General features: G+C 35.7%; 1 protein-coding gene across 5 annotated transcripts in view; it reads left to right on the top strand.

Annotated features, from left to right (window-relative positions):
* DGKH (diacylglycerol kinase eta) overlaps nt 1–17379 on the top strand; it is a 169310-nt gene that overhangs the window by 118932 nt on the left and 32999 nt on the right. For all 5 annotated transcript variants that reach the window (XM_081128802.1, XM_081128800.1, XM_081128803.1 and 2 more), the window contains exons 14-18: nt 4000–4085; nt 9447–9546; nt 10889–11162; nt 11580–11702; nt 14158–14283. In XM_081128802.1, coding sequence (XP_080984928.1) covers nt 4000–4085; nt 9447–9546; nt 10889–11162; nt 11580–11702; nt 14158–14283 — 709 coding nt within the window. The remainder of the gene's footprint in view (nt 1–3999; nt 4086–9446; nt 9547–10888; nt 11163–11579; nt 11703–14157; nt 14284–17379) is intronic.

Here is a 17379-nt window from a genome sequence, read left to right on the forward strand (position 1 = left end):
AAGTTCTTTCCTCTCAATTCTGTCAGTTTTCTAGATGCTTAGTAATAGCATGCTAAGAAATCGTAACTTTAAAGCCCGGCCAGGCGTGGCTCAGCAGTTGAGCATCGACCTAGGATCCAGGAGATCAGGGTTTGATTCCCGGTCAGCGCACATGCCCGGGTTGCGGGCTAGGCAGCCGATCAATGACTCTCTCATCGTTGATGTTTCTATCTCTCTCTCTCCCCCTCCTTTCCATTCTCTGAAATCAATAAAGATATATTTTTTTTAAAAAAGAAATCGTAACTTTATTCTTTTTCATTCATTTAACAAGATGAAGTGCCTGTCTGTATCCAGGACTGGAAATAAAACACTTACCCTCTAGTTTCAGTCAGCTTAGGGTAGTGGTTCCCAAGCTGTGTGCCAGCCTCAGGGCACTGCAGCGAGCTCTGAGGGCTACCATGAGATATTTTTAAGTTGAAAGAAAACTCAACATCTGTTGGGTGCTTTGCAAACTACTAGCTGGAGATAGGACACAGTTTAAACATTAGGCTTCACTACATATTTCAATGGCATATTTGTGAAGCTGGGTTTTCAGGAGTTGCTGAGCTAAAAAAAAGTAAATACCACACTGAACTTGGTGTGGAGTAGGAAATAAAACTATCACTGTGCAACCTGATTCCAAGGTTTCACATGTATACAATGCTGAGAGGCTTAAAACTAGTTGTTTGAGAATGAAATAAGATGTTTTTTCTTTTAATATGCATGTGTGTGTGTATAATTTTTTCAAATGGCTATTAAGTTGTTAGGATATAAGTATTTATTAAGTTGTTTAGAGTTAACTACTGTTAGGTATTTCTTTTGGCTTAAGGTCACTATGATAAAATTATTAAGACATTAAAAATGCCTTGAACTCAGCAAGTTTAGGAATCTCTGGTCTAGAAAAGGAAATTATCAGTAATGTTTAGGTTATTTTCAGGATATAATGGTTGCACAGTAGAGAGGATCCTTCGACTGGCAAGTTCAGTGAAGTCTTTACAGAGGGAGTTGTGCCTAAACTCAGTTTTCAGCACAAAAGAAGAGTAGAGATAAGCCAGTTGAAAAAGAGCATTACATAGAGCATGAGAATTAGTACCTTGGTAAATTTGGGGCACTACATGTAATTCTGTAGTGTTAGAACATGTGGCGCAAAGAAAAGGCATCAAAAGACAGGACAGAAGAGGAAAGGAGGGTCAGATGGGTCGTGCAGGGTCTTGGGAATTATAGAGGTCTTCCTTGTTAGCTGAAGGGTCTTGACATTATCTGGGAAGTAGGAGGGATCCACTCAGACATTGTTAAGCAGGAATGAGGTACGATCGGATTTGTGGTTTCTGGTGTGTTTTTTTAAATACTCATCCGAGGCCATGCTTTTATTGATTTTTAGAGAGAGAGGAAGGGTGAGGGAGAGGGAGAGAAACATCTATTCGAGAGTGAAACACCCATCAGTTGCCTCCTGCACACACCCCAGCTGGGGACTGACCCCACCACTTGGGTATGTGTCCTGACTAGGAATCAAGCCCCAGACCTTTCAGTGAATGGGACAGTGCTCCAACCAACTGAGCCACACCGGCCAGGGCTACATTTGTGTTTTTGTTGTTGTTTTTTAAACAGTGTTGTAAAGTGGAGAATGGTTTGAAAAGGAGCAGGAGAGATGTTGGAAGCCCAACAAGGAGGCTGTAATGATACACGTGAGAAATGATAAAATTGGTATTTAACAAATACAGTGAAGCAAAGACCAGGACTTGCTTGGGGGGGGGGGCAGTGTGGTGGGAAAAGCCCCAGTGTCCTCAGACCTGCCCCCCAGCTTTATCCCCTCTTCATTAGCTGTGGATCTTGGGCAAGCCACTCAGTTCACCTGAGCCTCACACTCCTTGGCTGTGAAACAGGACACCTCATGGGATAAATATATACAAAACAATCACAGTGCCTGGTACACAATAAAAATGTTAACTATTATTATTACCTTATCTTTATGACTCTGCTAAATAACTACATGATAGGTTAGTAAGTGATATCAATGATTTTATCCTCAGACATAGTTTTATTTCAGTTTTCTCTGGAAGAGATTGTATTCTTTGCCTTTGTTTATATATAATGGACAAAAACTTGGATTTTTTTAATGTAAATTCAAATGGAATTAACAATAGTTTTTAATACTTTTTTCTACCTTCTTAGGCTTTATGGCAATCTACCCTGTAGGGAAAAGAAATAAAACTAATCTTTTAAAAAGTATATTTTCTTTTTTTGCCTTTTAATAGATGAATTTTGATTTTTCTGATCTTAACTGTAAAGATGCAATTTTTAATGTTTAGACCAGGAAATCCATAAAGTGGATTTGTGAATCAATACAATATTGTGTGAAACCTTTCCCCAACTTTCTTTCATGTAAATTTTTTTTTTCCCATGTAGTCTGCCTTTGAGAAAAGTAAGATAGAAATTTAAAAGAGTAACAACATTACTGATTAGCCACTGGTGGAACTGGATGTTAATTGTGAATGAGGTCCCTTTGGAAAGAGGCTAGTCAGGAAGGCTTTATGGGCAAGTGGGTAGCTGAATCTTCACTTAAGCCTGACTAAACTGATGCTGATTGGTAAAAACCAGTGAAAGGCTGAGTCAGGCAGGAGAGCAGTGGGTGCTGGCCTGAATAGAACAGATGGGTGGTCATGGAAATTTTTGAGCCATACGACATAGAATATATTTGAGGCAAAAATTTGATGAAAGGCTTTTAATACGAAACTGTAAATATTGTGCACATTTTCATATATTAGGGAGATGCGTTCTTTCAACAGAATGTTGAAGTTTGAGTCAAATAGAAAAGGGGACATAGGACTCCTTTGGCATTTGATTATTTGATTATTTGAGAGAAATGTTTATTTACATGCTTGTATCACAGTGCATTCAGCATTTTAAAAAAAACTTTATTGAGTTATACATACAAAAAAGTGCACATATCATAAATGTTCACCTTGATAAGTTTCCACAAACTAAAGGAGCCCGTGCCATCAACACCCAGATCACAAGGCAGCATTAACAGCACCGCGTGAGGCCCTCTCGTGCCCTCTTTTATTCACCACCCCCATCTCCTAGCCCAGTAACCAATATCCTGACTTCTAACAGCATAGATTCATTGTCTGTTTTTGTACTTTATAAAATAGAATCGTTTTGTATATACTCCTTTGTTTCTGAATTCTTCCACTTAACACTTTTTGAGATTCACCTGTATTGTGGCTTAGTTGTAAATCACGCGTTCTCGTTGCCCTGTAGTTTCCCGCTGCACAAATACACTACAGTTTGTCACCCGTTCTGCCATTGAGTGAACGCTGCTGTGAACATTCTGGTGCATGTCTTTTGCCGAACACACATCTGCATTTCTTTTGGGCATATATGTGGAAGTTGAGTTGCTGGGTCCTGCGATATTATGCGTATGTTCAGCTTTGGTAGTTACTACCCAACAGTTTTGTAGAGTGTGTGTATCAGTTTGCTCTCCACTAGCAGGGTCTGAGTTCTACTGCTCTTGCGAGTGCTTGACATTTTCTGGTTGTTATTTTCATTTTAGCTATTCTGACAGATACATAGTGGCGTCACAGTGTGGCTTTACTGCACATTTTCCTGATGGCTGTTTATGGGCCATTTGGAGATCTTCCTCTTAAAACTACTAGCCTTTGGCCCATGCTTATTAGATTGTCTGGTATTTTTGTACTCAATTATGCAAACATCTTTATGTTTTCAGACTTTGGACATTTAAAAAATGTTTAAAGGGCTTTTACGGATTTTTCCAAGAGTATAAGTTAAAGAATTCCAGAAACTAAAAGCCTTTCACAGAAAGGAAATATTTATTTTGTAGAATGACTGTATTACATATTCATTTTAGCCATTGCCGTGTGTCACATGTGTCACGAATGGTCCCATTTTTGAAGCAATAATAGCAGAGTTGTATAATTGCCAGTAACAATAACACAATGTAGTTTTTTCTATTTTTTTCAGATGACAATTTATGAAGACTCGGTTGCAGATCATCTTACAAAAATCCTTAATTCTGATGAACATGCAGTGGTCCTGTCATCTGCCAAGTGAGTTACAGAGTGAAAATGAAAGGAAAACTGGTTCTTATCATTGATGTTATTTTTCTGTGACTTGTTTTCCAAAACATATCTTTGTAGTAGCTTATAGAATTAGATAAGCTAAATTTCCATTTTAAAAATATCACTTGAACATCTTATTTACAGTGGAGAATATTTAGAGGGTATTTTTTAATGCTTAATTCGAAAGACTTTTTGTCAAAAAGGTACAATAAGTGTTCAGAGTTTAATTACACTAAGTTCCTATTTAAAGAAGTATAGCTCGGCCAGGCGTGGCTCAGTGGTTGAGCATCAACCTAGGATCCAAGCGATCGGGGTTCTATTCCCGGTCAGGGCACATGCCCGGGTTGTGGGCTCGATCCCCAGCAGGGGGTGTGCAGGAGGCAGCCGATCAATGACTCTCTCATCATTGATGTTTCTATCTCTCTCTCTCCCTCTCCTTTTCTCTCTCTGAAATCAATAAAGATATATTTTTTTAAAGTATTTATGATTAGTATAATATAGAAAACACATTTCATTATAATTATTGTTTCCTTAATCACTACTATTTAAGAACTGCCTATATTGGGAACAGGAAAACAGTGAGGAAATTTTTTCAAATGACTTGTCTTAAACTTAATACCTGTGAAGTATAACATTTTTAGCAGAGAGAATTTTTTTCAAATGAAAATTTATGCAGAATCCCAATATTAAAAAAATTAAAGTTCTGTTTTGTTGGCTTTAATAAATTGGATAAGATTATAACTTATTAGTAATTTATGAGAGAAATTAAGCAATATGGTTATAGATGACAGTTAAGATTTTATATTTAATGCAATTTCAAGTCATTTCTGTATTTTGTTTAGATATAAAGAAATTACCTTCAATTAAGTAAAAATAGAAGATGCTTTAGTCCAGTATTTGCACGAAACTAGTGAATTCTGAAGTAAAAGTTAACATACTTGTATCTAATATCTCTAATGTTTATTCCAGCATTAAAAATTAAATTCTTTATTTCCAAATAAGTTTAAATGAAGCATTTGTAGAATCTTTGAAATATTTTTGCAAAACAGCCTGGAAACCACTGGTGTAGGTCACAGTGTTGCGCTAAGTACTGGAGGAGTCAATCTGAGGTCCTAGTTGAGACTCAGCCATTTGCTGGCTTTGTGACCTATGTCTGCTTATCAGGTTCAGGAATGGAAAGAATGCCTGTCCTTCCTCCCTCATGGAACTGTTAGGAGAACTAAGTTGAGTAATAAAGTAAACAGATTTTATAAACTAGAGTGCTGTGTTAAATCATTAAATCATCACCTCATGTTTCCCCCAATTACGTTGAGAATTTTTTTTACCTTGACCTGGCTCTCTGTCTAGGATGTGCGCTCAGCATTAGCTTTGGATTTCTCCCTGCCGAGCTCATTTGCCTTTAAGCAGATTCTGTTCCAACCCTGGCCCCCTCTCGCTCACCTAGACTCCTAGGCTTGCCTGGCTGTCCTGTCTTTACAATCCCAGATTAAAATTTTAAAGAGATTCAAGATGGAAAAGAGAGGACAACATGCAATAACACTGTACCCATAATACGGTATATTTTTAACTTAATTTTTGTTATGGACATTTTCAAACATACATAACAGTAGAAAGACTGGTGTGATGATTTCACACTGTACTTGTTACTCTGCGTCAGTATTTATCAATGTTTTGTCATACATTCCCCGCTTTCTTTTTCTTTTTTTGTTAATCCCCACTCGAGGATATTTTTTCCATTGATTTTTAGAGAGAGTGGAAGAGTGGGAGGGAGAGGAAGAGAGACAGAGAGAGAGCGAGAGAGGGGGAGAGAAACATGGGTGTGAGAGAGACACATTGATTGGTTGCCTCCCACACACGCTGGACCGGGGGCCAGGGATAGAACCTGCAAACCAGGTACGTGCCCTTGACCGGAATCAAACCCAAGACCCTTTGGTGTGCAGCCAATGCTCTAATCACTGAGCAACACCACCCACGGCCCCATTTTTTTTTGCCACAGTCTCTCTAAGAAAAATCCCAGAAATTATTTTATTCCACTTACAGTATATATACCTAATAATCTTTAAAAAAAATAGTTCTGTATTACTCAGTCCATTTCCCACAGTTATCTCAAAGGGTTTTGTTTTTGTTTTTATTTTGAAACATTGGATTTGTTCAAATCAAAATCTAAGCACAGTTCATGTATTGTCTTTGGGTGATATGTCTCTTTAAGACTTGTAAAATCTGTAACAGTTTCCCACTGCTTTGAAGAAGTTTTTGCTATTAAAGCATGACATATATGCAGTGAAGTGCCCAAATCATAAGGCTACAGCTTAGTGATTAGAAAAATTAATACAGGCACATATTCACATCCTTGAAACCTCCACCAGTACAGAACTACTTTATTTTGCTATTGCCATTTGAATGATACAATAGTAAGGCAGACTGTTTTAATGCTCTTAAAACATGTTTATTTCATGAAATAGTGATTCCCAGTAGCCTAAGCTGTTTTTAACTATTTTTAAAATGTTGAAAATGCTAATGGGAAAGCTACATTCCATTAGCATAGATAATAAGTAGAATAACTAATATAGTTAATATTGGTTAACCAACATAATGTCCACATTTCTTTGACGGGAACTGTGTCATTTCAGTGTGGTAATGTGAATTATCTTCTGAGAATTAGAGGCACTAAGAATCAAAAGCGTTAATTAGCGATCGTAGATGTCATGAATGAAAATGAAAAGCAAAGTTATTAAATTAATGCAGTTCTTTGGACAGAACTTTTCAAAAAAATGGGATCACTGGCAGGAAAATAATAAGACTGGAACCACTGTCCTAGACCCAGAGAATTGTAGTTTTGGAATCTTACCTTAGAGAGAATTTCAGCGACCCCCTCACTGAGTGGATGAGGTAAGGTACTAGCGGTTAGAATCTTTCCTCAGAGCACACAGATAGCTAGGGTTTGTTTCTATATTCGGCATTAATACTTTCACATCTCCTTTAATTTCTGACTTAAAGTTTTTATATAGCATGAAGAACGAATTCCTCAGGTTCTCATAGGATGACCCCTGCCTGCCAATATGTGATTATGTTTGGGCACCATCGCTGTATTTATCTTAGTGTAGTTTTTGAATATTTTATTGTCATTTGCCCCATTTTAAAAAATAAGTGGGAAACTGATAAATGAAGGCACTGCTACTAGTAATAAGAAGTATAGATCGTATATAATTGAGGAGATGGTGGAAATCTTCAAGCACGCTAACTTTGTACTAGTGTCAGCCTCGGCTGTACCTTGGTGTACACCATTGACTTCAGCTTCAGAGGAATGCAAAATTAAAGACAAAGTGCTGGAAGTAGCTCATCAAAATTGTCTTAACATTAATTAAAGATTAATTAGGGGGTTAAATTTATTTTAGCTCTATGGGAACACCCACGTTCCACCTTTATTTTAGTTTTGCACATATTTTCTGGAAATCTTCATGTATTAAAGTAGGAAACTGTGTCAGTTGGAAAATGTCTTTTGTGTTAGTATAGCAAGTACATCTTAAAGGTTTTTTTCTCCAGTTTATAAGTTCCCAATTGGTGTGACTTTGAAATCAGGCTATTTTGAAATATATTTATTCGTATTTTTAAAATTGTACATTTACTATTTAGATATAATAAAAAGTTAATTTATACCTTCGGAGTGTAAATATCCTATGTCCTCTGGAATATGGAACTTAATGGACCATAAGATAGACCATTTCTACTAATTCTTTCCACAACTTATGTAGCAAACATTCTCCTAACACAGAATCATCCTCTGTCCTTCGGCCCCCATCTCCCTGAGCAACGCGGTGCAGCTGAGGCAGGGCACCCTGGCTGCCCCTTTCATTCCTAGGTGGATGGACCAGTGGGCTCTGTCCCTAGGAATTAGTAAAGTACCAGCTCATGTAGCTATCATAATGTTATATAGCACATGCAGTTTCGCACATCCAAAAGAAATAATGGCAAGAAAAAACTCTATTTTGGAGTTACATAAAGAGAAAGGAATGTCATTGTCTCCTCGCTCTAGAAATGGGACATCTTAGAGGAACTATCAGTGAGGCCCATGGAAGAAATCCATGACAGCCTGCCTTAATATTGTACATGAACAAAGAAGACAAACTCGATAGGAAGCACATGAATGCCTCGCTAATAAACAGTAAGCTAGATTCTCTGTAGAAAGTTTAGTTTAAAAAGCCAATCAAAAAGGTTAAGAAATACTATATCTTGTCCAAGTAAAATCTAGAAATGGTTGACGAAAAAAACAACGAACAAAACCAAAATAGTTAGGAGCAGTGCATTTATTTCCTTGATGATAAAGTTGAAGGTTTGGAGAGAGAGAAAGCATCCTGAATGGAGCTATTGAATGGCTCGATTTCATAATCTTAAGCATCTGGAAATGTAACCATTATGTCACTCACATACCAGAGAAAATTGTGAGTATAGCAGAAAACATAAGTACTGGAACCTGTTTTTCCCCCTTCTTGAAATTCCTCAATCTATACCAATGGTAAAGAGACATATTATTTTTAAATAGTCTGCTTCTGTTTTCAGAATCACTATTAGCCTTTGCTACAAAAAGCTGGTCATGTAGAACCTTTCTGTTGGTGATTGTTTTTAATCCAACACCAGCTCCAAAGACTTTTGCAAAACAGATTTTGTTAGTGTTTCAGATCATTTTTTCTTTTAGCCTATTTATATTACAAAGAAACCAAATGTAATTTAAGGAAACAAACAGGTAAACCATATACTTCTGACACTAACAAGATCTAAATTAAATTAATCTCGCATATTATCTTAAGTGGGGAAAATGAATGAATTTACAAAAAATATAACTCAATTCAAGTGATGGGTTGGTTTCTAGCATAATATACAACCTCTTTTCACTTCTGGAACAGTGTATTATAAAGATACCACTAGGATGAATAGTCGAGTGACAGTGACAACATAAGTGCCAAATTTATCCTTGTTTGATCAACGCTGCAAGCCCTGTTATTATGAAATTATATAATGTTTAGGAGGTAATGCTTTTTAAAATGGGATCCAAAAATACTCTTATCGAGAAATAATTTGAATATTTGACAAAAGCTTGTTATTACCTTAAAGTTTCTTTTATTTAAATTCTGTAGAGCAAGGTTTATTAATGTATGCATTCATTACTTAGAATGTCTTGAACTTACTTACCTAGGACATGCCTAACAGCAGATAGAGTTATGGGTTTATATACAAGTGATCTCAGTATTTGGAGAGTTGGCTTACTTGTGCTTATTTTTAATATATTTATAAATGGGGGGGGGGAATCAGCCTCGTGAGTTTACTGAATTGCACAATTTCTTTTCTTCAAAGGATACTATGTGAAACTGTGAAGGACTTCGTTGCCAAAGTAGAGAAGGCCTATGAGAAAACGTTGGAAAATGCTGTTGTAGCCGATGCTGTGGCCAGTAAAGTAAGGACACAAACAGGGCATGAAAGGTTTTTACTGACAGTGTTGACATTGCACTTGTTTTATAGCTAAATTGATTAAGTGGTTTTCCTGCCAAAAGATTGTAAATCAAGAGAAAAATTACTTTTGAATCAGATATGACTGTTTAAAAACATTCTATTTTATGGTTACCCCTTAAGATGTAGGAAAACTTATTGCTGAAGACCACCTGACAAACTGAATTTTATATGCGCTCTCCCGGTTCCCTGTTTGACATGGCGAAGGAGAAATGTATAGTAGTCAGGTCACCAGGGGCAAGTGCTGGGGGGCTGGGGTTCCAGGGGAGAGGGGAATGCTTTCCAGTTCCTCAGGTTCCCTAGACTTTACAGTCCTTTGTACCTTTCAGGGTTCTGTTTGTTGCCTTTATAGATTTTTTTCCCCTTTGAGAGCTTTCTGAGGCTAAAATAAGAGTAGTTTACTAAACCTTAAAGCTGCTGTCTGCTTGTGTGCGTTTGTGGCAAGGCATTTTACAAAAGGCATGGCGCTCTTGGGCTTGCAAATAAATTATCTCCCCCAGATTCATGCTATAGATGGTGGTTTATTTGAGTGGAAGGAAAATAAAATAGAAATAAACATACAGTTGAAGTTTTCAGCCTCTCTCCTTTTCTACTCTGTGGAGAGATTCAGAAAACAGAAACCCTCTCTACGGACACTTTTCTTTTAACTCTTTCTGCTGTAACTTTGTCTTGGCATGTTATCAAAGACAAGTAAATGGAGAAGGAAAGAATTAGAAATTCAGTCCTAAATGTTTTTTTTACCCCTAGTAATTCAAGAAAAGCAGAAACAGGGGCTGAATGCCTGTGCATTTTCCTTTTTGCTCTTTCTTTGAGCCAATAATTCCTCAGGCACTGTTCACTCCTTTGCAAACCAAAACTTTGAAGGTGGGTTTATCAAGGCTCAGCCAGAAGTTGATTACCTTTAAAAAGTGTTACTGTGATATTTTGTACACTGTATAGCAAATTTTGTATAATGTTTAATTTTTGTGTGTAATGTGTCATTTTATAGTAAAGTGTTTTCTTTCTTTTTTTTCTTTTTTTAAGGAAAAATAGCTATGCAAAGATTGTAAAGATTTTCACCCATGGAATCTAAATGGTTCTGGAAGTGTAAATAAATTTACATAATAATTGTGTTTTTCAAAATTATAAATTATTTAATCCATAGGCTGTCTAAAGTACAATGTATAATAGCCAATTAATGGCAAACATCAATAGATCACGTTTCCTCTAAAATTAGAAACCATTCATTTAAATTACCATTTTTCATCTCCCCTAAATGGAGAGTCATTGTGGCATTCTTGTTCTCTCAGTGTTCAGTCCTCAATGAGAAGCTTGAACAGCTGCTCCAGGCTTTGCGCACAGATTCCCAGGCTGCTCAGGTTCTCCCAGACATCAGCCCTCTCATTGTAGAAGAAGATGCTGTAGAATCTTCCAGTGAGGAGTCCTTGTGGGAAAGCAAGGAACAGCTCTTGGATGACACTACAAGACCTTCCTCCCAGAAAGCAGTCAAACCAAAGGAAATAATGTTGCGGGCAAACAGTTTAAAGAAAGCAGTGAGGCAAGTCATTGAAGAAGCCGGAAAAGGTACATGTATTAACAAAACGGGCTTTTTGAGAAGTGAGCAACATTCTCGTTGCAAGACAATGAAACTATGATGTATATAATCTTAAAACTTCCATAGTAGACTAAAAGTTAATTTTAATGTAAATTATAAGTATCCAAAACCCTTTACAGGTTGTAACTTATAACTGGACTTGTAGTTCATTCTCTAAAATTCTTATATTTTCTTTTTTTCTTCTAATGAAAATGTAATTTTGACAATTTAATTTTATCATCTCTAGTACTTACAGACATTACCCTTGAATTTATTGCCAGCTAGTGTTTGTGACTGGAATTTCTTTTGCTTTATGTTTCAGTTTTCCTTCCCTCATAAGCATATATTGATATTCATGGCTTTTATTTTTTCTTGTTTCAACATGTTTATCTTCTTATTACTTAAAGTTATGGATGATCAGACAGTTCACTCCTGTGAGCCAGTTAATCAGTCATTCGATGATGATAGTACAGAAACAGACGAGTCTAAAGAGGACTCTAAAGATGATGATGCGAAAGAGTCATTAACTGGTAAGAAAACTAAGATAAAGTTATTTTGAAATTAAATAAAATATAATTGTGCTTTTCATTTTCAAAAGGCTTATCAGTTTAAAATAAATGATTTGTATTTTATTTTCAACAAGGCTTTTTGAAATTTAAAGCTTAACTATTCACGAATACTAAAATAATAAAGGTAACATTATTTAGACTATTAAGTTCTCTCACATCTTTTTATCATATAATATAGAGATCATTATAGTAAACTATGGATTATAGGACCAGACATGCTTAAATATCTCAATTTTCCTGAAGAAAGAGAGAAGAAACAAAACACCTAAGTCACTAGATTTTTACCTACTTGAACTCACACATTCCTTTGAGAATCATATGAAAGCTGCAGGCCCCACATGCATAAAATTTGGCATTTAAATAATTTATCAGTTCCTTGGGTTCCACTGATCAGCACATAGACGGTTGATAATCTTTGTTGCTAACTTAAGCTTAAACAATCATACGATATCTAGTTACAACCCTTTTACTGCTGAAATTAATTTTACCAATAAGTTAATATGTAGTTGCTTGAAGAATAATTAAATATTTCTCTGCATTTTAAGTTTGAATTGAGGATGGATTTATACTTATATTGTATAAGGGAAAATTTAATTTACTAGAATAGAACAAAGCAGAAATTACAATGTTTATGAAGATGAGACAATAATATGAAAATAATTACATAGTATGTAAAGTCAACACTTACCTTAGAGCTGTTTGCAATCATTATATTTTTACTTTCATTACATATAAACTTGGGCAGATTACTCTTCTGTGCCTTCCTCATCTGTAAAATGGGGATAATAATGTACCTGCTTCATAACAAACCTACTTGTTGCAAAGGTTAAGTAAGTTAATATATATAAAGTGCCTAGAGTAATGACTCAGACATAGTGCTGTTTGTATAAGAGTGTTTATTGTCATTGTCATTATTGTTATTGCTTCTACTGCCACTGCTACTAATTACACTCACTTTGAAAGACTATTCCTTAATTGTATTAAAACTCTGAGAGACTTCCAAAGTAGACCTTACAGACCTACATGTCTGCAAGCAGTGCGTGCATATCCTACAGTCTTAGCCTTTTCACTTCCTATATACCTTTCCCAGCACACATGAAGTTGACACTTCCATTGTAGTTGGCAAAGGAAACTAAAAAATACAGATAGAGAGGTATAGGTTTTGACATTGGAATAGATAGATAATGTTTTTAATGTTGCAGTATTTTATCTTATTGGTTGGCTAGTAATCCAGTTTAGTCAGAATCAGCAATAGAAGTGTTTCTGCATTAAATAATCATTATTTTTTGAAATACAGTCATTGCATTATCATTATTTTGTGTAATAATTAATGTCTGAGATGTACAAAAGACAGTATATTAATATGATTAATGAGACATTTAAGAACCATGAAACATTAATTTACTTACCTGCATTGGAACATCAATCTTAGCCACTAGGACGCTCTCTGCTTTTTATCAGAGATGAATATCAAAAGGTTGTTTTTATTAGAAATTAGCCCCAGGGCTTCCATCTGTCAAAAAGAAAAAAAAGTCTGGTCTGTTACTTTTCTTTAGTGCAACTGGACTGGTTTTGAACAAAGAAGAGAGTGTAAGATTAATATAGTTAGTTTGTAATTAGTCTTAGGAAGAGTAAAGGTAATTAAGTTTTAGAATATTTTTAAATTGAGTTTGAGGGTTACTGTTTTTTTAAACACCTGCCAATAGCTCCTAAATTAGTTAATGATATATGTGCTCTCCATTAAAATGGTCCAGTTTAGGTAGAATTAAATCTCTCTTTTTGTTGTTAACTTTGAGAGTAATTCTCTTTTGGAACAATTTTTAAAATGTATTGAGCTTTTACAAAAAAAGATAGGACTGTTTGGAGCAAATCTTTGTTTTGAGTAACTAATTGAGAAGTGCAGGAAAAGTATATTGCTTTCATTTGGAAAAAATACGATTTTTTCTTTCATTTGTAGAAGAAAATGTTAACTCATGGTTAACATATTAGTTCTGGGAATTACATTAATTAAATTTGATCATTCAGCCAACATTGATGAAAAAGGATTGCATTGATAATATACATAACACATATGTTTTATTTTTAAAAATTATCAGGTTTCAGAATTTCTTTTTATCTTTATGTATGGGGTGATCACATTCAAATTATGAGTATTACTGACCTTTAATAATGGTAGGCATGTCTTTTGTGATGATCTCCATCTATTTGAAATGAGAGATCAAGATGAAGTTTCTCCAAATAGTAAATCTCAAGAAAATGAAAACAAAATGGAAAAATAGGTAAGCACAGTGTAATATTTTCATTTCCACAGATTGATTTAAACATGTATTAAATTATTTTATGTTTTAAATTTATAGGGGCTTGCTCGTTTCTGTAACTTTATCATTTCTTTTTAATCTGGACCTTTTGCCAACAGTTAAAATTGCACCTCGGTCTCCAGATGGTCGGGCAAGTCGTTCCCAGACTGACTCTGGCCCCTGTCCAGCTGTGGCAGGCAGCAAAGAAAACCTCCCTGTGCTCAATACCAGGATAATCTGCCCAGGTAGTACATATTCTGAAACATGGTATATTTTTAAGTATTTCTGTGAAAATGTATAGCTGCTCATTTCTGTGAACTATTGAAATGTATTCTTTTTGTTGTTGTTAATCCCCAGCCAAGGATTGTTTTTTTCATTGCTTTTTTAGAGAGAGTGGAAGGGAAGGAGGGGAGACAGAGGGGAAGAAAAGGAGAGAGAGAAACATCAATGTGGGAGAGACAAATCGATTGGTTACCTACCCCACATGCCCCGACTGGAGTAATGATCGAACTTGTAACCCAAATACTTGCTCTTGACTGGGAACTGAACCTGAGACCCTTCAGTGCATGGGCCGACGCTCTAGCCACTGAGCCACACCAGCCAGCTGAAATGTATTTTTTTTTAAATAATTTTTTACTTTATTTATTTTTTAAAATATGTCTTTATTGATTTCAGAGAGAGAGAGAGATAGAAACATCAATGATGAGACAGTCATTGGTAGGCTGCCTCCTTCACACCCCCTACTGGGGATCAAGCCCAAAACCCAGACATGTGCTCTGACCGAGAATCGAATGGTGATCTCCTGGATCATAGGTCGATGCTCAACTGCTGAGCCACGCTGACCAGGCTGAAATGTATTCTTAAAGATAAATGTCCCTTCAGGAGAATGTGCTTGGTATGCTTATTAACCAGAATCCAGATCCTTAAACTTTTGTGTGTATAAGAATTGCCTAGAAAGTATTAAAATACATGTTTATGGTTTCTGCCCTAGAAATTTTATTTGAGTAGTTCTAGAGTGGAACCCAGGAATTTGCATTTGTTAAGTACCTAAGGCAAGTCCAGTCTTACATTCTACTACCCTTTAAGTGTCTTCACAGCTTTCCTTTTAGTTTTAAGCCACAAGTCTCTGCAGTTATTTTTGGACTAGAAACATTGTTTCATTTTAGAACATTTGAGAAATCTATTCCAGACCTGTGAGATGAATTTATTTTAGAATTAGGTTTGTACTAGTGGAAACCAAAGAACTTGTGCAGCACAAGAGAGAGGAAAATATAGATGTCTGGGAGACCTTCTTAAGTACCATCTATTTGAATTAGTGAAAATTCTCCAAAGTCATTCCAGAGTAGATTTAAGCCCAAATTACACCCTGAAATATAACACACCCTTGCGTCTTCTACAAGTTATTTTTGAAGGTGAATCACAATTCATTAATAATAGTTGGAAACTTTAGTACCCTTCTTTTAATAGTGGATAGAACAACTAGACAGAGATCAACAAAGAAATGGGAGACTTGAAAAACACATAAAACAAGTAGTCATAACAGATGTTTACAGAACACTCTACCCAATAACAGTAGAGTATACATTCTTCTCAAGTACATATGGAACATTCTCCACGATATACCATTATTAGGCCATAGAACCATTCCCAGTAAATTTAAAAGGATTGAAATCATACAAAGTACATTCTCTGACCACAATTGGAATAAAATTAGAAACCAATAACAGAAGGAAATTTGGAAATGCACAAGTATGTGGATCAAAGAAAAAAATCACAGGAGAAATTAAAATATGCTTTGATATGAATGAAAACAAAAATACATCATATACTAAAACTTATTTGATGCAGCTAAACCAGTACTTACAGTGAAATTTGTAGCTTTAAATGCCTATATTAAAACAAGTATAGAAAGATCTCAAAAACCTAACTCTCTAACTTAATAAATTGAAAAACAGAAGAGCAAACGAAGTTCAGAGCAACAGTAGGCAGGAAATCAGTGAAGATTAGAGTGGAAATATATGAAATTGAGTATAGAAAACAATACAGAAAAACAATGGAACCAAAATTTGGTCTGTGAACAGATTAACAAAATTAACAAACCTTTACACTGACCAAGAATATAAGAGAGAAGATTCAAATTACTGAAATCAGGAATTAAAGTGAGACATCATTGTGGACCTTATAGAAATAGGAGTATAAGAGAAAAACAAATTAGATAACCTAGATGAAATGGACAAACTCCTAGAAACACATAAACTACCAAAACTGTTTCAAGAAGAAATAGAAAATCTGAGTAGACCTTAAACAGATAGAGGGAATGAGTTAGTAATCAAAAACTTTTCTATAAAGAAAATCCCAGGCCCAAGTTGCTTCCACCGGGGACATTTAAAGAAGAATTAACACCAATCCTTCACACACTCTTTCAAAAACTAGAAGAGGGAGCCCGGCCGGGCATGGCTCAGCAGTTGAGCGTCGACCTAGGATCCAGGCGATCGGGGTTCGATTCCCGGTCAAGGCACATGCCTGAGTTGTGGGCTAGGCAGCTGATCAATGACTCTCTCATCATTGATGTTTCTATCTCTCTCTCTCCCCCTCTCCTTTCCTCTCTCTGAAATCAATAAAGATATTTAAAAAAACCCACAAAAACCTAGAAGAGGGAAAGACATTTTTCAATATTCTATGAGGCCAGTATTACCCTGGTATCAAAACCAGTCAAAAACATCACAAGAAAATTACAGATCAGTATCCTTTATGAACAGCACACAAAAATCCTGAACAAAATACTAGCTGATTAAATCCAACAGCTTTAAACAGTTATACACCATTACCAGTATTATCCCAGTGATGCAAGGTTGATTCAACATAATGAGAATCTATCAGTGTGATGCACCACATTAATAGAGTAAGGACCAAAATCACATCATCATCTCAATAGATACAGAAAAAGCATTTTTAAAAAGTCAACATCCTCTGATGGTAAAACACACAACCAGGAATAGAAAGGAACTTCTTCAGCCTGATAAAGGGCATCTACGAAAGACCTATGGATGACATCATACTTAGTAGTGCAAGGTTGAAAGCTTTCTAGGATCAGGAACAAGATAAGGATGTCTGCTCTTCCCACTTCTGTTCAACATTGTATTGGAATTTTAGCTTGGGAAATTAGGAAAAATAAAAAGAATTAAAGACATCCAAATTGGAAAGGAGGAAGTAAAATGTATGTCTTTACGATTTATGTTGCATGTAGAACATCCTAAGGAATACATATACACACACTATTAGAGATAATAAATGAGTACAACAAGGTTGCAGGATAAAAGATCAGTATACAAAAAGTAATT

Source organism: Miniopterus schreibersii, assembly GCF_964146895.1.
Source record: "Miniopterus schreibersii genome assembly, chromosome: 2".
Lineage (NCBI taxonomy): Eukaryota > Metazoa > Chordata > Mammalia > Chiroptera > Miniopteridae > Miniopterus > Miniopterus schreibersii.